Genomic DNA, 26,703 nt, shown 5'->3' with positions numbered 1-26,703 from the left:
TTTATTCTGATCCTGCCATTTACTATGTCACTTTAAGCAGGTCATTTATTATTTTTTTCCTGAAGCTCACTTCTCGATTTTGCAAGTCAGTATTTATTCTGGGACTGCCTAGAAGATTGTGAAGCAAGAGTCTGAGTGCAGGTAATTTATTTGAGAATTGGTCCCAGGGCATATCAGAAGGGAGCTAAAAAGAGATTTAGGGAAAGAAGCCAATGAAAGGTACCACGTAAGCTAGCTACCATGGATCCCAGGGAAGCATGCAGCACCCATCCAACTTATCTCACCTAAGGGCCAGGGAGCTGAGCTATTCCTATGTCAGCTCCATCAGGCAGTCATTGGTTGGAGACTTGGAGACCAAAGACCTGTGAAGTTCCAGACAGGGTGAAAAACCCTGCAATCAGCAATGATGTGCTGGTGGAAGAAAATGGAGCAGGTTTGAACTGAAAATAGTGAGATTTGAAAGGATATGAACAGGGCACACCCCATAGAATAACAGTCAGTTTCTTAAGATTGTTGGGTAATTTAATGAGTCTACATTTAAATAAAAATTAAAATATTTTTATTTATTAGAGAGGGACACACAGAGAGAAAACAGAAGATATGGATGCACCAGGGCTCCTGCCCCTGCAAACTGAATCCAGATGCATATGCCGTAGAACCCAGGCCATCAGGCTTTGCAAGCAAGTGCCTTTATTACTGAGTCATCTCCCAAGCCCCAAGGGCGGGGGACTACTCCTGGTGTGACAGGTACTTTCCATGCTTGTGCTTTTGTACCTCCTCCCCACAACAGCATTTAAGGGGGACCATCAGGGATCTTGGAGCTTTCCAAAGCTGCCCACCAGACCACTGTCAGCTCCCTGAAGGCAATCTCACAAAATGGTATTACTCTAAGTGAGTTAGCCACCTCCACCTCTCTCAGTGGACTCCAGGGCTGATTCTACCAATTATTTACCCTGGTATTAACCACCACCATTCAGGAGTTCTTTCTGTCATAATTCTTACCTGCTTAATGACTGGTTACACCTTTTAATCTTTCTCCAGTATCTTACATTGTGCATTCGCCCTGGAACTCAAGTCTGGTGGTATTGCCCACGAATGGCTGCAAGCCTACGTCATTAAGAGTGGAATCCTATGCTGATAGTTATTTGATAGTCAAATGTGCATCTCTGAAGATTTTTGGATAGAGGGCTAAATAATATAATATTCAGAAAGATTTTGGTGTGCAGAGTTGGAAAGCTGGAAAGAAGGGAAAGCAAGCACGTTCTCTCTCCATCTCATTGTGTGTGTACGCGTGCGTGCGTGTATGCCTAAGAAGTGACTGCAATTGAGGGTTGAGAGGTGAAGGGCCAGTCTTGGCAAGAAGCTTAATGAATGTAAATGGACAGACAAGGAAAGGGACCAATCAAGCTATCTTCATTTTTAAACGAGCCTGATGTCGACAGATGAGTCCAGTTTAGGACGCCACCATCAGCTTTCCAACGTTCCCGGTGGGTAAGAAGGGAGACGCTACCTCGCAGACTCCCGGCGCGAACCGAGACCTTAGGAACAACAGGGTAAGTGCGCCAACGCGGTTTTCTCATCCGTTAGGAAAACGCGGGAGATAATAGCATCCTCATCCCTAGGATGCAGTATGTAGTGATGCTAAGTCTAAGCAAGCTGTAGCAACCCCAGCGGGGTACATCGCGTCCTCTGGACCTCAAGCCCCGGGAAACCCCACAGAGAGCGACACCAGCGCCCACTCCGCCCCTCTCTACCCCAGGCAGCGGTCGGTACTCCTTCGAGCCGCGCGCTGTTGCCGGGGCCCGGGCACCGCCCGGCTCCACTACGGACCAATCACAGTACGGCTAGGGCACCGCCCAGCTACAGAGCGCTCCAATGATGGAGCGGAACGGGCACCGCCCTGATCCTGAGAGGACCAATAGCAGCGCGCCCCGGCGCAGGGCCCGCCCCTCCCAGGCGGCCGCCGGCCCCGCCTCGCTCCCCTCTGACCCGGTGTCTCGTCTCTCTGTCTTCCTGTTCCAAACCACGTGGACGCGTCGGGGGCCGTGGGGCCGCGGGAAGGCAGCCTGGGCCGTGGCCGCCGCCGTCGTGGCGGGACTTGCGATCCCGATGCCCGTCTGAAGTGGCGGCTCGCGGGCTCCCGGGGCCTCTGCGGAGGGCGCGCACATGGCGACTCAGGCGCAGTGCCTCAGCTACTCCGGGTGCAACTTCTTGCGCCAGAGACTGGTCCTCTCCACCCTGAGCGGACGCCCGGTCAAGATCCGGAAGATCCGGGCCAGAGACGACAACCCTGGCCTTCGAGGTGACTCGGGGTGGGCGGCGCGCGGCGGGGAGGGGGCCGTCGTGGGGGGATCCCGAGCCGCTGCCCCGGGGTCCCCGCGCGGCTGGCGCCCGGGAGGCCGGGCGGCGGGGCGCGCGCCGGCTCGCTCGCGCGCGCGGGGCGGTGCGCGCCAGGGTCCCGCCCCGAGGGGTGGCTCGGCTGCGGTAGTAAACAGCTCCACGTTTTCCTGTCCTACGTGTGGCCGCAAATCCCCGGAGTCGCCCTCCCGCTTCCCTTTTAGTCCCTCTTGCTTTTTCTTTTTTCTTTTTTTTTTTTTGTTGTTTTTTTCCATGCCGTCAACCGCTCAATGGAGAAAAACAGTTTGTTGGACTAGTCTGTGGTGGAGCGAGCCGATGGAGAGACATTTAGGGAGAAAAGTACCTCTGGTTGGTTCTCTGCTCTGTTCGAAATCGGGTCTTTTGACTACCAGCTCTTGCCGCCATCATTTCTTGGCTCCGATTACAGAATTAAAAAAAAAAAAAATCTGTTCCCATCAGTAACTGACAGACTGATTTGCGCAGGAGAGAAATTTTGAGATCTCGTTCTTTTCTTTTCTTTCTTTCTTTCTTTTTTTTTTTTTTTTTGGAGACAGGGTCTTGGTGTATCCCAGGCTGTCTATATTTAGAAGGATGACCCTGAACTCCCACCTCTCGAATGCTGGGATTAATAGGCCTGGCTGTTTGGCGTAGACTTACTTGCTTTGACTCCAGGAAAGGGCTAGTGAAAAGCAGTGAACGTAGGGCTTAAAGCTCACTTTTTTTTTTCTTTGTTGCCATACAAAGGTAGATAGGTTAAATGTAGATGCTGTTTAAACCCATATCTCATTAAATGGCTTTGGTTTTCAAGTAGTCACAAATAATTTAGATATGCTGTTGCAGTCTGGGTCGCATTGCTGGTAGAAATCACCCAACCAAGAGCAGCTCCTGGGAAAAAGAGATTTATTTTGGCTTACAGGCTCGAGGGGAAGCTCCACGATGGCAGGGGAAACCGATGGCATGAGCAGAGGGTGGACATCACCCCCTGGCCAACATAAGATGGGACACAGCAACAGGAGGGTGTGCCAAACACTGGCATGGGGAAACTGGCTATAAAGCCCATAAGCCCGCCCCCAACAATACATTCCCTCCAGGAGGCATTAATTCCCAAATATCCATCAGCTGGGAACCTAGCATTCAGAACACCTAAGTTTATGGGGGACACCTGAATCAAACCACCACATGTGCTTAAATGCTTCTGCTTGCTTTCCAAATCGGGAGAATCAAAAGAAAAGAAAAGTCTGTGGTGGGAGTGGAGGGGTGAACCTGTCTATGAATTGAAGGAGAGGGTTTGTGCTGTGTCCCGGAAGCCTGGATCATGCTGATGTGTTTTAACTTTGCACTGCCTTCTATATAATAGATGGCTATCACTTGTTTGAATATGTCCTTTGAGTAGTTTCATTTCCCCCTCTCAAAAGGTTGCATGTGGTGGTGCAGAATACCATACTAGTAATGGAGATAGAACCTTGGAAAGGAAGGACCTGTAAGAACTCACAAGGTACTTAAAATGACCTGCTCACATGCTTCCTAAACCTTCCTTCACTTCTGGAGGATATTGGACTCAGGGGCACATGCTTACATTCCCCACCACTTAGGAGGTTGAGAATCACAAGTTTAAGACCAGCCTGGGCTACATACATGCACAATGAGAATCTGTCTCAAAAAATATAATAAAAACAACACAAAACATTGAGAAACTTAAGAGAGACCACTGAATGGTTTGTCCCTGGGCCTTTTCCCTCAAATTTGTTACTTAAATCTGGCCTTCAGAAAAGCAATTACTTGATCTACTTTGTTGGAGTTTTCAACTCCAGATTGTTCCTACCTGCATGTCATGGAAAAGGATTCTACTTGCTATGACCACTGTTCATACTTCTCTCATACCTTACCAATCTACTAACGGATAAAAGAGACCCCCTAGTTTGCACCCTGGGCCTAGAGTTCAGAAACCTTGTAGAAAGATTTTTGTTTGCTTCATTACTTGTAGAAGGAACAGAGAGAGCTGGTTGTGGTGGCTCACACATATAATCCCAGCCCTTGGGAGGCTGAGGTAGGAGGATGGTTGTGAGTTCCAGGTAAGTCTGAGCTAGAGTGAGATACTGCCTCAGGGGAAAAAATAAATAAATAGAAGGAACTGAGATATATACATATACATGCATTTGTGGACTCATGAATATGGATATATACATACATAAGTAAATGTAATGCACATAAATATATGTATGTAGGCCATGACACATGACTCATAGCTTGATTGAAGGTGTATCCAAAAACCCATTTTGTATTTTGCCTCTTTCTGACTCAGATTTTGGAACTCACAGTATCCAGTAAAATTTCCAGCTGCAATGTAGGAATCCCAACTCTTTTAGGTGCTTGCTCAGACATTTCACGTGGAGTGTACTTTGAAGGATAGGCACAGTTCAAGATACTTTTCTACCTTAGGGCCATTCAAAGAAGTTTATTGAGCCTGATTAGTATGTCAGGCTTTGTGGAGTATCCACATGTGACAAATGGGTTGTTCTTGTTCGCAAGGAACTTGCTTGCCTGAGAGCCAGAAGAGCTTGACAGGAGTAGCATGAGTATCTTGGAGCAAGAGCTAAGTGGTGAAGAGTTCAGAGGGAAATTCCAGGTCAGGTGGGTTACATAGTCTAATTTTGTTTCAAAACACAAAATAAATAAAACCAAACCAACAAAAATACAGTCACATAGGTAAGTTATATTTGCCTTTTTTTTTTTTTTTTTTAAGGTAGGGTCTCACTGTAGCCCAGGCTGACCTGGAATTAGTGTCAGGGTATCCTTAAATTCATGACAATCCTCCTACCTCTGCCTCTGAAGTGCTCGGATTAAAAGTATGCACCACTACACCTGGCTTATACTTCACTTTTGAGGAACTTAACCAATTACTTACATTGTCTCATATTCTTCCTACCATTGAAGAGGAAATAACTATTTTTGTTGCTGCCATTTTATTGAAGGTAACATGGCTGAAAAGGCCAAGGAGCAGTTAAACATCCACTGAGTGAGGGATGGAAAGAAAGTTAAGCTAGTTGAGCAGAGGTTGGGTGGGTGGCGGGGGGAGCTTGTTTCCCCGCTAACTGCATGGTGCTGCACATCATTGTGACAAAGTGCATGTCCCAAGTACAGTTGTTGCTGGATTTCATAGGGGCTGTGACTTGTGGAGTTACTAACCTAACAATTTCTATGTAATTGGAAGTCTAAATGGAATAGGATTCCATAAGAAAGATAATTGTTTAAAGTGAGAATTGCAAAAACAAAGGACTTGGGCAAGAGCTTTGGTTTAGGAGTCAGGTAATAAGGCTCAGAGTCTTCTGTGAAATGAGTTAATTGGGCCTATGGGAGTGCTACACATGGTTTAAGTAGATGAAATTCCAAAAAGGCAAGGGAATGTAGAGTTTTAATTTAAAAAGTTCTTTAAAATGTGCTGAGAAAACATATGAGGTTCTTTAAAAAGTCTAACAGTAGCCTTTTGTTAACTGATGCATTGTTTGGGGGATGAATCTGGTCATAAATTTGATCTGAAAGGAAATTACACCCGTAATTTTCCCATTATGGTCTGATGCTTTGAATTGTTGACACACAGCTGGATTGGCAGGGACCAGATGACTGATCATTATAAGAATGGACAGAATATTGACCTTTTGAGTAGGAACCCCAAGTCTTGGGCTTCTATTGACTGTTAAAATGTGCTCACAAATGATGACGTTTGGCTCCCCACAGCAAGACTTACCTTTTAAAGAAACAAATGCTGAAAGCTTTTGCGGCCTATTTTCTGGTCTGCTGTTGCTTAGAAGATATGAAATGTTATTTTAGATTCCTTTTTCTTTTCTTTCTTTTTTTCTATTTATATTTTTAATTTTTTTGTTTTCTTTTTTTTATTAATGAGTTTTGTACTCAGTGAATACAGTCAATTTGGTACCATTGTTAGCCTCATCCATGTCCTACCCCCTCGCCCTGGTCCCTCCTTGTTGAGGTATATGGGTCATGCATTCTGGAGTTAACCCGCAGTTATGGGTAGGATAAATGTCTCTGCATATCATGACCCAACATGTGTCTCTGACATTCTTTCTGCCCCCTCGTCCTCAAAATTTCCCTGAGCCATGTTGGGTTCATTTCTGGTCTGCTACAGTGATGAGGTATTGGGGGCCTCGGGTCTCTGGATATCTGATTTGATAGGAGTTGATTTTTCTCTGTGTTGATTTCCTTCATCCTTGTGCTGGTACCTGGTTCATCAAGAAAACAGCACTCTTGCTTGTTTCGCTAATTGTTCTTAGTTTCAGCTGGGGCCCTTTTGAGGCATGATGGAGTGGATGTCTCCTTAGGATCTACGTGTATCTGAAAAAGAGAAGCAGCTTCTCCAATGGAGAGTAAGTTAGCACCAGACAAATGAGATAACCCTTACTTTTTTTTATAGAGACTTTAATAGGTGCAGGCCCCCTTGTAGCCCATGAATGGTGGTAGCTTGATAATGGAGTGTGGGCTTATGTTTGGATATGGTTCTGACTTTTTTTTTTTGAGGTAGGGGTTCACTCTAGCCCAGGCTTACTTGGAATTCACTATGTAGTCCTAGGGTGTCCTCAAACTCACAGTGATCCTCCTACCTCAGCCTCCCAAGTACTGGGATTAAAGGCATGTACCAGCATACCAGGCATAAAGATTTTATTTTTATTTATTTATTAGAGACAGAGAGAGGGAGCGAGAGAGAGAGAATGGGTACACCAGGGCCTCTAGCCACTGCAGACAGACTCCAGATGCATGCGCCACCATGTACATCTAACTTACTTGGGACCTGGAGAATCGAACCTGGGTCCTTAGGCTTCTCAGGCATGCACCTTAACCACTAAGCTATCTGTCCAGCCCAAGATACACATTTTTTAAAAGTGCATAGTTCATTTCTTAACCAATTCTTACTTTTTGAAAATAATTTTTAGGGTTGGAGAGATGACTGAATAGTTAAAGATGCTTCCTTTCAAGCCTGATGTCCCTGGTTCCATTCTCTAGAACTCATGCATAGCCAAGTGCACAAAGTGGCACATGTCTCTGGCATTTGTTTGCAGTGGCAGGAGGCCCTGGAGAGCCCAGACACTCACTCACTATCTCTCTCATAAAAAATAAAATATAAAAACTAAATACCATGTTTATCCTTATATAATTTTTATGTACTTATGCAAATGTAAATATATAGGACTCCTTTTTTGTTGTTTTGTTTTTTGAGGTAGAGTCTTGCTAAAGTCCAGGCTGACCTGGAATTCACTATGTAGTCTCAGGGTGGCCTTGAACTCACAGGGATCCTCCTAGTCTGCTGGGATTAAAGGCATCTGCCACTACATCTGCCCCCCCCCCCTTTTAAAGTAATAGAAATAGAGACAGTTCATTAAAGAAGAAAGAGAGAGGCACTCTTGAGAATGGGAGGAGGCTAGTGAGTTGGAAAAATGTATGCATTCAGTCTACCATCTTTTTTTTTACAACTGAACTTTACATTTTCATATAATTGTACATTCATATATAGTTGGAATAGGTAGCATAGAGAACTCCAGTCTCCACTTTACCCAGTTTTCCCAGTGGGGATTTCTGGACAGAGCCAAGTAACTTCCCACAGTATTGACACTGATGCAGTGAAGATACAGCACATTTCCACCACTGCAGGAATCCCTTATATTGAGTGTTTGCCATGTGCCTCTTTGGCAGCTGGTCACATGATGAGGGTGGAGTTGGGGTAAAAGGGTTTCTATCTGTGGTCTGGTCTGGTAAAGACTGAGCTTCAGTGTTGGTGCTGCAGGGACCAGCTCTGAGGCCCCAATAAAGGGCCACCACCTCAGCTCTTATGAGTACTTGAAAGAAGCCAGTGGTTGAAATTGGTGTTGGTGTCAATGGAACAGTGTACAGTCCCGTGATTCCCCATAGTAATCACTCCATGGTTCTCAAGAATGTGAAAATTGGGGCTGGGGAGGTGGCTCAGCGTTCATATGCTTGCCTGCAGCCTGGTGACCCAGGTTCAATTCTCTAGTACCCATGTAAAGCCAGATGTACAAGGTGGTACCTGCATGTGGAGTTCATTTACAGTGGCTAGAGGTTCTGGTGCACCCATTCTCTTTCTCTGCTTGTAAATAAATAAATAAAACTATTTTTAAAAAGAAGAATGTTAAAAGTCCCCAATGGGTGAGGTGCTGGAAGGGGCCTTCCCATCAGTACAGTTAATGAGGTGGCTGGAGGCTTTTGAGCATCTCAGCGTTGTTTGGCTGTGCCACTTTCCAAACAGACTGGGAGACCAAGGTGACCCTAGTGTTTGAGCATGTAGACTGAGACCTTTTTGGTTGAACAGGTCACCCACCAGGCTTTTCTGTATCTGATGCCAGTTTATAAGAGGCTTAGATTTCCATCATGTCACTTATGTTGTTCACTGGGTCTTCAGGCCAGAGAAAATTTTGATAACAAGTGGTTGAGCAGTCAAGTTGGCTTATGGTGGCTTGGCCAGAAGCTAAAGCTACTGGATGACGGATGACCTCACACCTGTAGTTAGTTGTTTAACTGTTCTTGAAGTTCTGCAGTCTATATATGTGACACCTGTGGACATGTGGCTTGGTGGCTTTGTCTTTGCAGAGGTGTTTCCTTGCAAGCTACCCCTGTGGAAACTCTGAAGCTATCCAGTTGGGCAAACTGTTTGCTCTGACTGGGATGTTGCCAGATAAAACCAGATAACTGACTTCAAGATGTATCTCTGCCCCAATGCATCCCTCCTGCCCCCCTGAGCCTTAGCCAACTTTCCATTTCTATACTTTTTTTTTTTTAATTTGGAAATAACTTTCCATTTATTTATTATTATTTTTTATTTGCAAGCAGAGGGAGACAAAGAGAGAGAGAGAGAAAGAATATATGAGGACACCAAGGCCACCAGCTACTGCAAACAAACACCAGATACACCTTGTGCATCTGGCTTATGTGGGTCCTGGGGAATCAAACCAGGTTCTTTGGCTTTGCAGGCAAATGCCTTAACTGCTAAGCCATCTCTCCAGCCCTATACTTTTATTTATTTATTTATTACTTATTGTGTGTGTGTGTGTGTGTGTGTGTGTGTGTGTGTGTGTGAGAGAGAGAGAGAGAGAGAGAGAGGTGGGGAGAAAATATGAATGTGGGTGCACCAGGACCTGTAGCCACTGCAAATGAATTCCAGATGCATGCACCACTGTCTTACCTGGGTACTAGGGAGTCAAACCTGGGTCTTTAGGCTTTACAGGCAAGTGCCTTAACCACTAAGCCATCTTTCTCATCTTGTTTTTACTAAGTTTCATCCTTTTTATTGCTTAGTAATATACTATAACATGAAAGTACCACCTTTAAAATTTTTTAAGCACGTATTTATTTATTTGAGAGAGAGTGAGCATGGATCTGTCAGGGCCTCTTGCTGTTGCAAACAAACTCCAAACACAAGTACCACTTTGTGCATCTAGCTTTACTTGGGTAGTGGGGAATCAAGCTGTAGCTAGTAGGTTTTGCAAGCAAGTGCCTTTAATCCCTTGAGGCATCTACCCAATCCACTTTTTTTTTGTTTTTGTTTTTCGAAGTAGTGTCTCATTCTAGCCCAGGCTGACCTGAAATTCACTATGTAATTCCAGGCTGTCCTTGAACTCACTTTTCATCCTACTACCTCTGGGATTAATGCCTGACCGCTTTTCTTTTTTTCCTTCAAATTATTGAACATCTGGGTCATTTCTAATTTGGGGCTGTTCCTGAATAAGGTTGCCATAAAAGTTTGTGGATTGCTTTTCATGTGAACCACAAACCTTTCTTTTCTGGGGTAAATAATGTGGGTGGGGACTTTGCTTTGTTGTGTTATAATTGCCTGTTTTTAGTATTTTGACTTATTTGAGGGAGGGAGGGAGAGAGAGAGAGTATGTGTGTGTATGGGTATATCAGGGCCTCCTGTCCCTGCAAATGAACTCCAGATACATGTGTCACTTTGTGTATCTGGTACTGGCCTACAAATTACAGTTTTTCTTGGCTCCTTTTCTCATTGTCATAGATGCTTTGTAATCACAGGCATGTGCTACATTGCATCCAGCTTTATATGAGTGTTGGATAGTTGAACCTGGGCTGGCAGGCTTTGCAAGCAAATGCCTTTAAGCACCAAGCCATCTCCCCAGCCCCATACTTCACTTTTTATGTGGATGCTTAGGATCAAACTCAGGTCCTCATGCTTTTGTAGCAAGCACTTTACTTGCTGAATTGTCTCCCTAGCCCTTGTGTTAGCTTTTTATTCATGAGCATTGTCTGTTAACCTATGTAAGTGTGTGTGTGTGTATTCTTTCATCAGTGTTATGTATGTAGTTTTCAACATTTATATCCTATGCATGTTTTGTTAGATTTATACCTAAATGCATGGTTTCAGTTAAAATGAATTTGTATGATTTTGTTTTGTTTTCGAGGTAGGGTCTGCTGTAGCCCAGGCTTACCTGGAATTTGTTATGTAGACCCAGGCTGGTCTTGCACTCATGATCCTCCTACCTCTGCCTCCCAAGTTCTGGGATTAAAGGCGTGTGCCACCATGCCTGGCAGATTTTTACTTTTATATATAAAAATAAAACTATTGCATGTTATATTCTGCAATCTTGCTTATTTTCTTATTGCTAGGTGGGCTTTTTTTTAAAAAAAAATTCTTTGTTCATTTTTATTTATTTATTTGAGAGTGACAGAGAGAAAGGCAGAGAGAGGGAGAGAATGGACGCACCAGGGCCTCCAACCCTGCAAATGAACTCCAGATGCATACGCCCCCTGGTGCATCTGGCTAACGTGGGTCCTGGGGAATCAAGCCAGGGTCCTTAGGCCTCACAGGCAAACACTTAACCACTAAGCCATCTCCCTAGCCCTAGGAGGACTTTTTTTGAAGACTGTTTAGGATTTTCTACATTGACAATTGTGTCATCTACAGATAGGAATACTTTAAAAATTTTTTTTAACAATTTCCATAATTATAGACAATAAACCATGGTAATCCCCCCCCACCACCGACTTTTTCTTTTGCAACTCCACTCTCCATCATACCCCTCCCCCCTCTCAGTCACTCTATTTTGATGTCATCATCTTTTCCTCCTATTAGGATGGTCTTCTGTAGGTAGTACCAGGTACTGCAAGGTCATGGATATCTAGGCCATTTTGTGTCTGGAAGAGTGCATTGTAAGTAGTCCTGCCCTTTGGCTCTTACATTCTTTCCTACATCTCTTCCTCAATGGACCCTGGGCCTTGGAAGGTATGAGACAGATAGGAATACTTTATTCCTCTGATCTATATGCCTCTTATCTCTTTCTGCCTTAACGTATTGGCTAGAACTTTTAATACTGTATTAAGTGTTGAAACCAAACACCCTTGCTTTGTTTCCTACCTTAAGGGTTTCAAAATCATGTGGTATTTTGCTATTAAATGTGTTAGCTTTATATAATTATAGATGCCTTCTAGCAAGTTGAAATTTTCTTTGTTACTAATTTTTTAAGTTTTTTAACCTTTTTTTTTTTTTTTTGAGTTTGGGTTTTGCTCTAGCTCAGGCTCACTTGGAATTCACTGTAGTTTCAGGGTGGCCTGAAAATTTTTTAGTCTATGATTGGGCATTGTACTTAGGTCATTTTTTTCAGTAATTGATAGGGTTGCTTGATGATGATTTTTTTCTTCTTTGGCATATTTATGTGGTATATTACATGGACTGAATTTTCAAAGATTGCACCAGTGTTGAATTCCTGGAAAGCAGCTTGTTTTTAATGATTTATAAAATTCTTTTTATACATTGCTGGGTTTTTTCTGCCAATATTTTGTTAGGGAGTTTTGGGTACTCATGAATGATGTTGATCTGTAGTTTCTTTTGTACTGTATTGGTCTGGTCTTGTCACCAGGGTAATACTACTTTAAACTAAATTGAGAATGTTTTCTTCTGTTTGCTGAAGGAGATCATGTAGAATTGAATGCTTGATAGACTTCTCCATTTGAAACCATATGATCTTAGAGGTTTTACTTTTTTTTTTTTTTTTGAGGTAAGGTCTCACTCTAGCTCAGGCTGGGCCTTGATCTCTTGTAGATCCTCCTACCTCTGCCTCCCAAGTGCTGGGATTAAAGGTATGCACCACCATGCCCAGCTTTATTTATTTAGGTTTTGCTTTTTGATTGCTTTTAAATTATGCTGTCAATTTCTTGAATGATTTTACTATTTAAATTATCTGTATCACATTGGATCACTTACAGTAATTTGTGTTACTGATGAAGGGGTCATTTAATATAACTTGTCAAATTTATGTGTATACAATTGTTCACAGTATTCCCTTTCTATCCTTCAGATGTTAAAATCGGTGTGTGCCTTGTTTCATTATTGATATTGGTAATGCTAACTCTGGTCTCTCTCTCCCTCCCTCTCTCCCTCCCTCCCTTCCTTTTCCCTCCTTCCTTTCCTCCCTCTCTCCCTTCTTCTGTATAAGTTACTTTACTTTGTTGCTGTGACCAGACTAAGGAAGGAAAGGATATATGGCAGCAGGAGCAGTCAGCTGGTTATACTGGAGCCACAGTCAGGAAGCAGAGAGAGAACAGAAAGTGGGGTGGGGCTATAAAATTTCATGGTTCACCCCTAGTATGCATTTTCTCCATCATTGTTGACTCCATCTCCTGAATGTGCCACACCTTTCCTAAACAGCACCATCAGCTGGAGACTAAGTATTCAAACACATGAGCCTGTGGGGGTACATTTCTTGCTCAAGACACAACAGTCTCTAAAGAACAAGCTCTTGGCTGGGAATGTAGCTCTGTGTAGCATTTGCCTAATGTATGATTCCACTTTCCACTCCTAACAACACTCATCAGATCCTCACATGAGGGGCAGGTCTTTGCTTCAGTGATTTTTAGATCATATTTTTGTTTTAATTTTTATTAATTTCTGCTTGTATCTTTATTTTCTTTTATTCTGCATTTTAGGATTTTGAGGTGGAGTTTAGAAGGCTGGAAATTTATCCCTTTTTAAGTAAATGGAGTGCAATAAACCCCCATCCACATTGCTTTAGTTGTACCCCATGGATTTTGGTATATTTTATTCAGTTCACCTTGTTTTTTATTTCCTTTGAGAATTTTTCTTTAACCCATGGGTTATTTGAATGTGTTATTTAGTTTCCTAGTGTTTGGATCCTTTCCTGGTATCTTTTTGTTACTGAATTTAATTTGATTCTTTTTGTTGTTGTTGTTCTTTTTGCTTTTTGAGGTAAGGTCTCACTCTAGCCCAGGCTGATCTAGAATTCACTGTGTAGTCACAGGGTGGCCTAATTTGATTTGTCCTCTATGATTTCAATTCTTTTAAGTATGTTGAGTTTTTATGATATGTTTGGGTATATATTCTGGGGACCATTTTAGAACAGTATACATTCTGCTGTTGTTGGGTGGCATGCTTCATTCCCACTTTTGGCAGAGATCCTGTATTGGTTAGCACCTCTGTCTCTGATGTTTTGATTCTTTTTTTTTTTTAAATTCCTTGGCGGTAGGGTCTCATTCTAGCCCAGTGTGACTTAGAATTATGTAGTGTCAGGCTTGTCATGAACTCACAGCAATCCTCTCACCTCTGCTTTCCAAGTGCTGGTATTAAAGGTGTGTGCCACCACACCTGGATGTGTGTTTTGAATTTTTTATCCTCCCTGGTTTAGCTACTATTTTTTGAGTGAAGGTCTTGAGATATTCAACAGCAGTTATGGAGATTTTTTTCACTTCCACTCAGTTTGTTCAGGTTTTGTTTTGTACAGTTTGCAATGTTGTTGTTTGGTACATTTTGGGTTGCTGTGGCATCTTGGTGAATATACTCTTGTTTTTAATTTTTTATATGAGAGAGAGAGAGAGAGAGAGAGAGAGAATGGGTGCGCCTCTAGCCACTGCAAACAAACTCCAGATGCATGTGCCACCTTGTGCATCTACGTGGGATCTGGAAAATCGAACTTGGATCCTTAGGCTTTGCGGGCAAGCACCTTAACCACTAAGCCATCTATTTTTGCAGCCCAATGTATTCTTTTTGTTTGTTTGTTTTAAACTTATTCTTATTATATGATGCTCTCTGCCCTCAGTTGCCCTTTGAAGTGGAAGAAATACTGTATTGGATAGGGCTGGAGTGGATTACTTCCTCTTAGTGTGTTCATGAAGAAAATGACTTAAGACTGGAGAATTTAGATATGAAAGGAAACCTAAAGTCTAATAAAACAATATAGAACAATTATTGATTTATTTCACAGAGGTTTATGTAAGAAAAACTATATGGAAAAATTGAAAGCATGGAACAAAATAAATTTCATTTTTCTTTTGTTTTTTCAAGGTAGAGTCTCACTCTAGCCCAGGCTTACCTGGAATTTACTGTATAGTCTCAGGCTGGCCTCGGACTCATGATAATCCTCCTCCCTCTGCCTCCCAAGTGCTGGGATGAAAGGCGTGAGCCATCACACCTAGCTCATTTTGTTATTACAAAAATACTTATTTTGTGAAACTATTCTTATGAGTCCAAATTTAAAGCAATTGGTATAGATTGCAAACTTTGTTTCCCAGACCACAGAATTTCCATACTCCCAAGAAGCAGTCTTCTAGATGTTTTTCATAGTGCCTGTATTATTTTTAAAATATTTATTTGAGAGATAGTGGCAGAGAGCCAGAGAGACAGACATAGAGACACTATGGACATGCCAGGGTCTCTAGCCACGGCAAACAAACTCCAGATGCATGCGCCACCTTGTGCATCTGGCTTACGTGGGTACTGGGGAATTGAACCTGGGTCCTTATGCTTCATAGGTTAGCGCCTTAACTGCTAAGCCATTTCTCCAGGACCTTTTTTTCCACTGTGTTTTTTAAAAAAATATTTATTTATTTATTTGCAAGCAGACAGAGGGAGAGAAATAATGAGGAGATAGACACAGAGAGAATGGGTGCACCAGGGCCTCTAGCCACTGCAAACGAATTCCAGATGCATGCACCCTTGTGCATATGGCGTATGTGGGTCCTGGGGAATTGAACCTGGGTCCTTTGGCTTTGCAGGCAGGCACCTTAACCACTAAGCCATCTCTCCAGTCCTGTTTTCTTTTTTTTTAAACAAAAATATTGCCATTGCCAGACTATCCACACCTGGCCTTTTTAGCTTGCTAACTCATCATGGACATTATCATGGATGCACATATGAATTTTCTAATATTTTAACAATGGATAGAATATTCCACAGTATAGACCTGCCCAATTTACTTAACCATTCCTTACCTATAAGTGTTTATCTTTGGTGTTGTTACAAATAAAGCAACAATAAATTATTCTATATAGTGTACTTCTTTTTCCTTAGGGTGGTAAAATTTTTGTACCTATGTTGTAGCTTGCTTTTGTTTCCATAATTTACTGTGTTAGGTATGAAATCATTGGATCAAAGATGATACTTTTTAGAAAAACAAAGTTTGGATTCAAATCAAAATGTTTTCTTCCCACTTGATTAGTAAGGTAGCTTTTTCTTTCATCCGTATTTCACCTTTGTATTGCCATCTTGTTGATTTTTTCCTTAAAGCTCCTTTCATTGTATTTCAGGTATTATGGTAAATTTATTGGTTCTCTACTCTATTCATTTGTTTTTTTTTTTTTTTTTTTTTGGTTTGTTTGAGACTGGGTTTCACTGTAGCCCAGGCTGGCCTAGAAGTCATGATCTTCATGTCAGCCTCCTGAGTGCTGGGATTATATACAGGCTTTGTACCATCATGCCTGGCCCTTTTCATTATTTTGTTTTATTTTTTATTTTTTTAGTTTTGGTTTCTAGCCACTGCAAACGAACTCCAGATGCATGTGCCACTTTGTGCATCTGGCTTTATGTGAGTACTGGGGAATCGAACCCAGATCTTTATGCTTTGCAGCCAAGTGAGTGCCTTAACTGCTGAGTAATCTCCAGCCCACAATTAAATTTTTATATTGTTTTAACCTTATTATATAGTCCTAAACAATGTAACAACATTGTGCTTGCTTTTGGTAAATTTCCCCTACGTTTTTCAGCTTTGAAATTTCATACTCCAAGGAGCAATCCTGAATGGTGAACCTAGGTGTATGGGAGGTGAATGGGCAAAATTTGTTTGCATAGTGATTTCAGAGTTGAGCACTTGCATCTTTCAATGACTAGGTGGACTTGAGATCTTTCTTGTATCAGGTAATGGAGCTGTGTTCTCACTGTTACTAGGCCTCTGAAATACCCCTGAGTCTGTTTCTGAAGCATCTGCTTGTTGTGACCAGGGATGGTCTGTCCTGGAGGTCTCCTTAGATGTCCATTCTCTTCCTAGTTATGCTCCTGATGAGCAGTTCTTATTGTGGATTGCAAAGCAAAACATTTGTAAAGTCATGATTTTTTTTTTTTTTTAGTTGTAAAAGCTATAAAGTTTCAGTTTTTGGTTTTATTAAGGCTTTCTTTTGCAGATTTCCTTACCTTTACTGTAAACCTGACATTGTAATACAAATTGTGCCTTTGTCTTTTAGAAATAGAATATTCTGTAGAAAAGACCACGGAAGCAACTTTGGTTCAGTTCCATTATCAGTTATGTTCCGATTTTTGTGGTGGATGCTACTGATAAGTGAATTTGGGGTGTCTTTGATAGTGACAGAGCCATTCTCAGCTCTTAGATGTGCTCTAACCCAGGAGTATGCTCATGATTGTACAAACTTTTGCCAAGTCAGTAGTCTCCAGGTTCTTGTCTTGTGAATTTGACAAATGAAATACGCAAGCCATAGAGGGTAAGGTTTATTAAGATTGTATTTTAGAGCTTAAAAGAAGGCAAAGCTGGGCTGGAGAGATGGCTTAGGGGTTAAGGCATTTGCCTGCAAAGCCAAAGGATGCAGGTTCGACTCCCCAGGACCCACATAAGCCAGATGCACAAGGGGCACATGTGCCTGGACTTCCTTTGCAGTGGTTACAGGCCCAGGCGCACCCTTTCTCTGCCTCTCGCTCTCTGCAAATTTAAAAAAAATTTAAAAAAAGAGATGGCAGAGCTCCTGTAGGGGAGAGGCTCAGAAATGGGATACCATTAAGCAAGATTTAAAAAAGTAAAGCAGAACACTGCTGAGTTGGGAGGAGGTCTAGACTAGGGGATCTGAATCTTGACTCAGATCCAGGTTTCTCAGAGGAATAAGCCTTCACTGCCTGGGGGAAAGATCTGGTTTATCCAGTTCCCATACCAGGAGTACAGGCCCCTAGCAGTGTTAGTCACATTTACTTCTGGCTTCTAGGAAAGGGGACTCCTGTAGGGAAAAAGAGATAAGGAAAAATCCACATCTTTTATGGCTTTTGGGGCCTTCAACATGATGCAGGCTGGGGAAGACTCCTTTAAGGAAAAACCAGGCTCAAGGACATTTCCTACTTTCAGCTAAAAGAAAAAAAAAGTTCCTTTTTGGGGGCCCTGCTAATCCTAAACTACCTAGCCAGTTTTTGTCACCTGTTCTTCATCACTACGTATGACACAGCCTATCAGGGATATTAAAAATACTTAAAACTGAGGCTAATATGATCAGTAGCCTTGCTGTGTACAGTTACTCTGTTATAGAGTGGTGCTCCTTATTCATCAGCTATTTGTTCTAAAATTCTTTGTTGTCTGAACCACCCCCCACCCCCTGTAGGGTCTCTATCACTTTAGTGGAAGCTGACCTGGAACTCACTCTATAGTTCCAGGCTAGCCTCAAACTCAAAGTGATCCTCTTACCTTAGCCTTCCAAGTTCATGAGCCACCATGCCCAGCTTTTGACCAGGTTTTCTATTTTAGATAATAATCTGTTATAAGTGAGTTGATGCTAATTTGAATATAAAATTAAATTTATTTTTTCATACATTTGATAATAGTTGGCAGTACTACTGTGTATTCAAATAAATACATTTTTTGTAAATTAAAAGAAATTATTTGCAAGGAGAGAGAGAATAGAAACACCAGGGCCTTTTGCCACTGCAGTTGAACTACAGATGCATGCACCATTTTGTGCATCTGTGGGTAATGGGGAATTGAGCCCAAGATTGCAGGCTTTGCAAGCACAGGTGACTTTAGCCACTGAGATATCTCTCCAGCTCCTCAAATGTCTTTTTTTATAAGTGTGTGTGTGTATGTGTGTGTGTGTGTGTGTGTGTGTGTGTGTGTGTGTAAGAAAGAGACAGATAGGGAGAAAAAGAAGGAAAGGAAGGGAAGAAGGAAGGAGGAGGGAGGGAAGGAAATAAATTTTAAAAAAGGGTACACCAGGGCCTCTTGCTGCTGTAAATGAACTGCAGATGCGTACATCACCTTGTGCATCTGTCTTTATTTGGGTACTGTGGAGTTGAACCCAGGCTATAGATTTTATAAGCGAGTGTCTTTTACCATTCAGTCATCTCTTCAAGCCCTCACATACCTTTTTATGAAATAAAAAACTGAAGTAGTCAGTCAGGTATAGATCAGTAAAGGAGAAGGGACACTGTTGGGAGGGAGAAAGTGTGATTTCTTTCTACCTGTGAGACTACAGGATGACCCTCCATTTAATCTTCCCTCTTAGGCATTCTGAAGCAAGTACCTTCTGCCCTCTCTCCTTTATTTACCATGCCTTCTTGAGGTCTTAAAGGTTTTGTGCAGGTCAGACTAACATTGCACTAGATTGCTAGTGGAGTTACACTTTTCTGTGGAATAGGAAGGCTGAATTGTTCTTTACAGTTCCACTGACTATGTTCTAGTCAAGGCTTTTCCATTGCTTCTGCTTCCTCAGCCCATGGTCATTAGTTTAGTTTCAGAAGAAAACTTAGATATGTTGGAAATAAACTATTCTCCCACAGTTTTGTGCCACATATCATGTGTTTTTTAGCAATGGAGTCTTAACAGGAGATTCTCTGTTTTCCCCCACAGACTTTGAAGCTAGCTTCATAAGGCTTCTGGACAAAATAACTAATGGTTCACGAATTGAAATAAACCAAACAGGTAAGGCCCTTTTCTCTCCATTCTTTTTTTTTTTAAATTTTTATTTATATATTTATTTATTTGAGAGCGACAGACAGAGAAAGACAGATAGAGGGAGAGAGAGAATGGGCGCGCCAGGGCTTCCAGCCTCTGCAAACGAACTCCAGACGCGTGCGCCCCCTTGTGCATCTGGCTAACGTGGGACCTGGGGAACCGAGCCTCGAACTGGGGTCCTTAGGCTTCACAGGCAAGCACTTAACCGCTAAGCCATCTCTCCAGCCCCTTCTCTCCATTCTTGAAAGCATCTATATGTATTAGTTTGGCATTCTGCTTTTCATTTCTTTATGGTATAACTACCATAGCGTGTTGAAAACTTTACTAATCACTTTGTTATATAAACCATCAACAAAGTAGAGGGCATCTTTGGAATTAACCTGAGGAAACTAAGAGTAGGGATTATAATAAAAGCTCATTCCTTTAATCCCAGCACTCGGGAGGCCAAGGTAGTAGGATCCCTGTGAATTCAAGACCAGCCTGAAACTACACAGTGAATTCCAGATTAGCCTGGGCTAGAGCGATACCCTGCCTCCAAAAACCAAAACAAACCAGCGAAAACTCATTATTCTCGATCGTTAAAATAGTGCATGTAGCTTTTTAGTGTATGCCTTTCCCTAGCCCACTAGCCCACTTCCATTCTTGGGAGTACCTTTTTCTTTTTCTTTCCTTGCAAGCAGAGAGACACACAGAGAGAGAAAGGGAATGGGTACACTGAGGAGGGCAGGGGGAAGAAGGAGGGAAAGAGGAGGGGGAGGGAAATCAGGCGCAGGGCTGGAGAGGTGGCTCAGAGGTTAAAGAAATGAGGCATATACACCTGGTTTAAGGAAGACAGAAGTGAAAATGTCAAATGAACTGTCAAGTGCTCCTTGAAGAATAAAAATATTTTATACTTACCATATACATAAACTTTCCAAAGTCCGTTTAGTTATCCTGTAACATTTAGTTCTTTTTTAAATTGACTAATTAAATTTTTTTAAAAATTTATTTGAGAGGTAGGTAGAGGGAGAATGCCCCCCATCCTCTAGCCTCCGCAAATGAACTCCAGAAGCATGCGCGCCCCGTTGTGCATCTGGCTTATGTGGGTCCTGCAGTGGACCCTGGGTTCTTAGGCTTTGCAGGTAAGTGCCTTAACTGCTAAGCCATCTCTCCAGCCCCACATTCCATTCATACAACAAACTCTGAAGTAGCTGTATGTGCTGAAATCTGTTTTATTTTTAAATTTTGTCTCAAGTTTATACAGATAATGCAAAAAAAATGTGAAAATTCCTTCAGGTCTTTCTTCTAAACTCTTCACTGGGAGTAGCCACCATCATAGCACTTGCTTACACAGGCCTGTGAAAGCCAGGGTCATGCTTTGCATACACATCTGGAGCCAGCAGGTTTTCTCTAGTGCACATAGCAGAGAACTCTCTTGCTGCCACATGCAGGTCACTGTGTTTCTTTCATCTGCAGTAGAATATTTTTTTAATTTATTTTTTGTTTATTTGAGAGCGACAGAGAAAAAGGCAGATAGAAAGAATGGGTTCCCCAGGGCCTCCATCCACTGCAGAGGAAATCCAGACACGTGTATCCCCTTGTGCATCGGGCTAATGTGGGTCTTAGTGAATTGAGCCTCAAACTGGCATCCTTGGGCTTCACAGGCAAGCACTTAAATGCTAAGCCATCTCTCCAGTCCTGCAATAGAGTATTTTATTGTATAGGTGGGTAATAATTAATTTACTCCGCATTGATAAGCATTTCAGTTATTTTCTTTTCCTTCCTTTCCTTTCCCTTCTCTTTCCCTTCCTCTGTCCCTCCTTCCCCTCCCTCCCTTCTTTATATATTGGGACCTGTATCTACATTGAATAGGCAGCCATGGCAGACTTTATTTGGCTGACATGGATTCTATAGCTGCATTCCAGAAAGGATTCTCTAACCTTTCCCATATGGCGGCTGTTAGGAAAGAAGACAAGCTTGGATGTGGTCCTATGCCATGTAGATGTGCTGGTCTGTGGCTGCATTCAGCCATATTAATGGAGAACGTTTCATAAGTGAGATGTTCATATGTCCATTGTCAGCTGTGGCCCCTTTAGTTTTTCATGGCACACTTACTTGGGAATTGTTAGTGTTTTTTTTTTTGTTGTTGTTGTTGTTTTGTTTTGAGTCATTTTTTTTTTGTTGGTAATTTAGAAGGCAGACATTTTCTTTTCTGGTCATGTCTGCAGTGTAGGTTAAAGAGTAAGACATTTTCTGATCCCATTTCCACCCAGTGTTAGTTGCCTTTGTGTTTCTTTGAAGAAATACCTAATAGCTTAAGGGAGGATTTATTTTGGCTTATGGTTTAGAGCTGTCACTCCATAATAGCACTGAGGGGTGGCAGAGCAGAGCAGTTCAGAGCCTGATGGGTCAGGAGACAGACAAAGGGAGTTGTTGCAGTCCATTTCGCATTGCTGGTAGAAATCATACAACCAAGAGCAGCTTCTGGGAAAAAGAGATTTATTTTGGCTTATAGGCTCAAGGGGAAGCTCCACGATGGCAGGGGAAAACAATGGCACGAGCAGAGGGTGAACATCACCCCCTGGCCAACATAAGGTGGGCAATAGTAACAGGAAGGTGTGCCAAACACTGACGTGGGGAAACTGGCTTTAACATCCATAAGCCCACCCTCAACAATACACTTCCTCCAGGAGGCATTAATTCCCAAATCTCCATCAGCTGGGAACCTAGCATTCAGAACACCTAAGTTTATGGGGGACAGCTGAATCAAACCACCACCTTCTGCTTCTGGCCCCCGTAAACTGGTAACATGATGTAAAATGCAATGCATTCATCTAACTTTAAAAGTCCTATAGTTTTTATCATTTCACATGATGTTCATACATCCCCATAGTCCAAGGTCTTTTAACTGAGCCATAATACCAAAAAATAACCTCAAAAACCCCATAATGGCACAGAACAAACATTTACACTGCAGAAGATGGTATTGGCCGTAGCAAAGAACAATTCAGCCAATACATGATTTAAAACAACCAGGGCAAACATCAAACTCTGTACCTTCAGGTCCAACAACCCTAGCCAGTGACAAATCTCCAAGTTTGATAATTCTAACCAACAGTAAGTCCCTGGCATTCCACCCTTCCAGCTATGCTACTCACAGTCCTGGAAAACTTCATTGGGGCCGGCCATCTCATGGTCCCGGCATCTCCACTGGGTCTCCACTGCAACCCATAGTTCATCCTCATGGCCCCATGGGATCTCCATGCAAGACATCCAGCAAACCTGCTTCACATTGTCCATGGCCATTTCCAAAACACAAGACCATGTTGCAAACTCAATGACCCTCTCTTTCCTGCATTTCTCATACTCCATAATATCAGGTAGGGTGGCAGTTTGTTAATCCAGGGGGTAATAAAACAGACTTTGAAGAATAGGACACTTCTTGAGCACTCAGGCCTCCAAGAGTCTATATTTCTTCCTGTTGCCCCAAGTGCAGGTCAGCTAGCCCAGTATCAAAGGTTGTAATCTTCTCAATTGCAGCTGAATGGACAACAGTTCATACAAAGATTTTTCTTTCTGTGTCATATTCCTCTGCTCACATCAGTTCATTTCTAAGCAAAGCAACCCTGCACAACTTCTCAGGACATGGGCATAATAGCAAGCCTCACACAAACTACTAGCCCAGTCCAAGCAAAGCTCTTTCTCACTCTCATAAGCCAAACCTCATAGTCCACAGTTCTTACCGCATTCAGGTCTTTCAACTCTGGTCAGAATAGTCCATCAAGCTGTACTCACAGCACTGCAAGGCATCTCTTAGGCCAAGGTTTCAAATCCTTCCACATTCCTCTTGAAAATTAGCTCCAAAAGGCCAAAGCCACACAGTCAGGTGTCTAGCAGCAATCTCCCACTCCTTGGTAACACTTTACTGTTGCAGTCCGGTTCGCATTGCTGGTAGAAATCGCCCAACCAAGAGCAGCTTCTGGGAAAAAGAGGTTTATTTTGGCTTACAGGCTCAAGGGGAAGCTCCTCGATAGCAGGGGAAAACGATGGTATGAGCAGACATTACCCCCTGGCCAACATAAGGTGAATAATAGCAACAGGAAAGTATGCCAAACACTGGCATGGGGAAACTTGCTTTAACACCCGTAAGCCCGCCCCCAACAATACACTTCCTCCAGGAGACATTAATTCCCAAATCTCCATCAGCTGGGAACCTAGCATTCAGAACACCTAAGTTTATGGGGGACACCTGAATCAAACCACCACAGGAGTGTTGGATTCTCTAGCCTTTTTCCTTTTTTCTCTTCTTATTCAGTCTGGATATTCCCCCTATCATGGGATGTCACCAGCCCCATTCAGTGTAGGTCTTCCTGGCAATCAGTCATCTCTTGGAGCACCCTCACGGACACACCCCCAGAGGTGTGCCTCATCATCTAAATGATGATGCTAAATGCAGTCAAGTGACAATGAAGATTAACCCACCTAACCTTTTCCCTTCTCTTTCTCTTGTTCTCTTATTTTGGTGTCACCTAGGCATCTTGTTTGTTAAATGAAGTGTGTGAGGAACCTCATTTGAAGGGTCTGGAGAATGCAGGCTGCTGGTGTGGGGCTGGAAGACGTCACTCATGAGCCACCAGTCAGCACAGTCTGAGTACCATTGGGAGGCTTGGGTGCCTGCTAAGAGCCTCTTTTGTACCCTGCTGTGACTTTGGTGGCTTAGCTGGCTTAGGTGGGGCTTTTTACTATGTGTGTATATAGTATATGTATATGTATATATATATATATATATATATATACACACACACACACATATATTTACTATTTATTAAATTATACTATAGTTTATTCTTTTCAAAATATTTAGTATTTAGATATTTATTTTTTATTTTTATTTTTTTTCTTTTCACAATTTTTATTAACATTTTCCATGATTATAAAAAATATCCCATGGTAATACCCTCCCCCCTCCACACTTTCCCCTTTGAAATTCCATTCTCCATTGTATTACCTCCCCATCTCAATCATTGTAGTTACAAGATATTTATTTTATTTTAAGAGAGGCAGATAGACAGAGAATGGGCCTGCCAGGTCCTGTAGTCCCTGCAAACGAACTCCAGATGCATGTGCCACCTTGTGTAACTGGCTTACATGGGTACTGGGGAATCAAACCTGGGTCCTTAGGCTTTGCAGGCAAGTGCCTTAACTGCTAAGCCATCTTGCCAGGCCAGTTTATTCTTTTTTTTTTTTTTTTAAATATTTGTTTATTTGATGGAGGGGGGAGGGAGAGAATGGGAGCACCAGGGCCTCCAGCCACTGCAAACAAACTCCAGACACTTGTGCACCCTTGTGCATCTGGCTAATGTGGTTCCTGGGGAATCGATCCTGAGTCCTTTGGCTTTGCAGGCAAATGCCTTAATTGATAAACCATCCCTCCAGCCCCCTGGACTAGCTTATTCTTATTATAGAGGCTAGCCAGTAGTGAGTCAGCTTTTGGTGAAGCATGGGCTGTCAAGAATGGCATTTTGAACTCCCCTGGATGCCCTTGTCAGAATTTCCTCTTGGGACTCAGCCGTTGCTGTCTTGTGATACTTGATTTTGTTCCTGTTGCATTGGCTGTGTTTTCTCTCATTTAAGGAACGACCTTATATTACCAGCCTGGCCTCCTGTATGGTGGGTCTTTGGAACATGACTGTAGTGTTCTTCGTAGCATTGGATATTACCTGGAGGCCCTTCTTTGCCTGGCACCATTCATGAAGCACCCTTTAAAAATAGTCCTGCGAGGAGTGACCAATGACCAAGTTGACCCCTCGGTGAGTATTGAGGCCAAACCATAACATCATTTTTTTTTTTTTTTTGGTCTTATGGTACAGTTTAAGTTCTTCAAAAATAGTTTTTAAAAGTACAGTTGTGTTTTTGAGTGTGTTTTGCTTGTTACTTACCTAGAGACTTAGAAACTCCAGAAGGCACATGAATTGAGACTCCTGATCATCAAGTTCAGAATGGTTGTGCACATTCACCAGGGAGCCTCTGTTTGTTTTGTCTAATAGCCTTTAGGACAGGTGCTTGTTGACTCTTCATGGTTAACATGAAGTACAGCTCTGCAGGCTGTGTGCCAGTGGAACTTTAAAGTCATGTAAGAGCTGAGACTAGAGGGCAGCAGATAAAAGTTTTAGGCAGAAATAACTCTGGGCAGTGCCACAGCACAATTGACTTATCCAGGCTTCAGCCATAAACTCATGGACTTCCTTCATCTGAGAAGAGTTTTCAGATAAGAAAATAGGCATAAAGTCAGGAAAGGAATGTGTGAACTTTGATAGTGTGTGGGTACCAGCATGCTTCTCATTAAGCATGCTAGTTTTCCTGTAGATAAAAGAATGGCTTATTATCCCACAAAAAATTATATATTGTTCCCAGAGCTATCTTTATGCCAGCCTTAGACATCATATTAGCAAGAAGGAGTCTATACTTCAGGATACTTTACTGTCAAGAGAATGTTTCTTTTCTTTCTTACTTACTTGTAAGGATACAGACAGAGAGACAGAACAGAACAGAGACAGGTACATCGAGGCCTCTTGCTGTAGGCGTGCTGCACATACACTCCACACTTGATGCATCTAGCCCCATATGCATATGAGAGATTTGAACCTAGGCCAAACCAAGCAGGGTTTGCAAGCAAGAAGCTTCAACCACTGAGCCATTTTCCTAGCTCCAGAGCATGTTTTTTAATGGCTTTGAATTCCTAATTGAAGAGCTTCCTTTGTCTTTCCCACTATAGACATAGGCCATAGCCAGTAAATAGGCAGCTTATGAGGTCAGCTAGCTTTCCTAACTGGGAAGGAGCAGCTAGTGGCAATTGCTGGTGCACTTACCAAGCTTCCCAGTCAGATTTGAGCATGGTGAATGTGTTCTCAGGCAATGGAGGACTTACCACTCAGTTCCTAGAAACTCAACGTAGGATGTTATGTACAATGCAAGATCTGGAATTTTAGCTATAAAGGAATGTTGCATAATCTTTTTAGAATTTTGAATTATGTGATTGTTCTTCCACCCTGTCTTTTCTAGAGCTTCTAGGAAATGGGTTATTTGGTTAAAGTGGGAGAGGAGACATACCCACTTTGACATTGTGAGGTAAAGCACTTCAGGCAGTGGGAAAAGGGCCTGAAGTATCCTTCAGAATTTAGCATTGTGTTGGCCCTGCCCTCTTTCTACAATTGCTAGTAATCTTAGAAGCTGTTCTCAATGGCAGTATCTAACAAAATTTTAAAAAGGTTTTGTATAACAAAGATCATTTGAATTATCCAGAAATAGTGCATAACCCCTTTATGAGAGTATTAAAAACAGATCTGTTTTCCTACTTTTGGAGTGTTACTGGTGCTTTTGATCT

General features: G+C 42.4%; 1 protein-coding gene across 1 annotated transcript in view; it reads left to right on the top strand.

Annotated features, from left to right (window-relative positions):
* The first annotated feature begins 2,078 nt into the window (after positions 1–2,078).
* Rcl1 (RNA terminal phosphate cyclase like 1) overlaps positions 2,079–26,703 on the top strand; it is a 56,077-nt gene continuing 31,452 nt past the window's right edge. Inside the window, exons 1-3 of the mRNA XM_004653174.3 lie at positions 2,079–2,302; positions 19,236–19,307; positions 24,954–25,129. Of these exons, the coding sequence (XP_004653231.1) occupies positions 2,167–2,302; positions 19,236–19,307; positions 24,954–25,129 (384 nt within the window). The 5' untranslated portion in view covers positions 2,079–2,166. The remainder of the gene's footprint in view (positions 2,303–19,235; positions 19,308–24,953; positions 25,130–26,703) is intronic.

This window comes from Jaculus jaculus, chromosome 1 (genome assembly GCF_020740685.1).
Source record: "Jaculus jaculus isolate mJacJac1 chromosome 1, mJacJac1.mat.Y.cur, whole genome shotgun sequence".
Lineage (NCBI taxonomy): Eukaryota > Metazoa > Chordata > Mammalia > Rodentia > Dipodidae > Jaculus > Jaculus jaculus.
The sequence above is the reverse complement of the archived record's forward strand: the minus strand, read 5'-3'. Positions and strand labels throughout refer to the sequence as shown.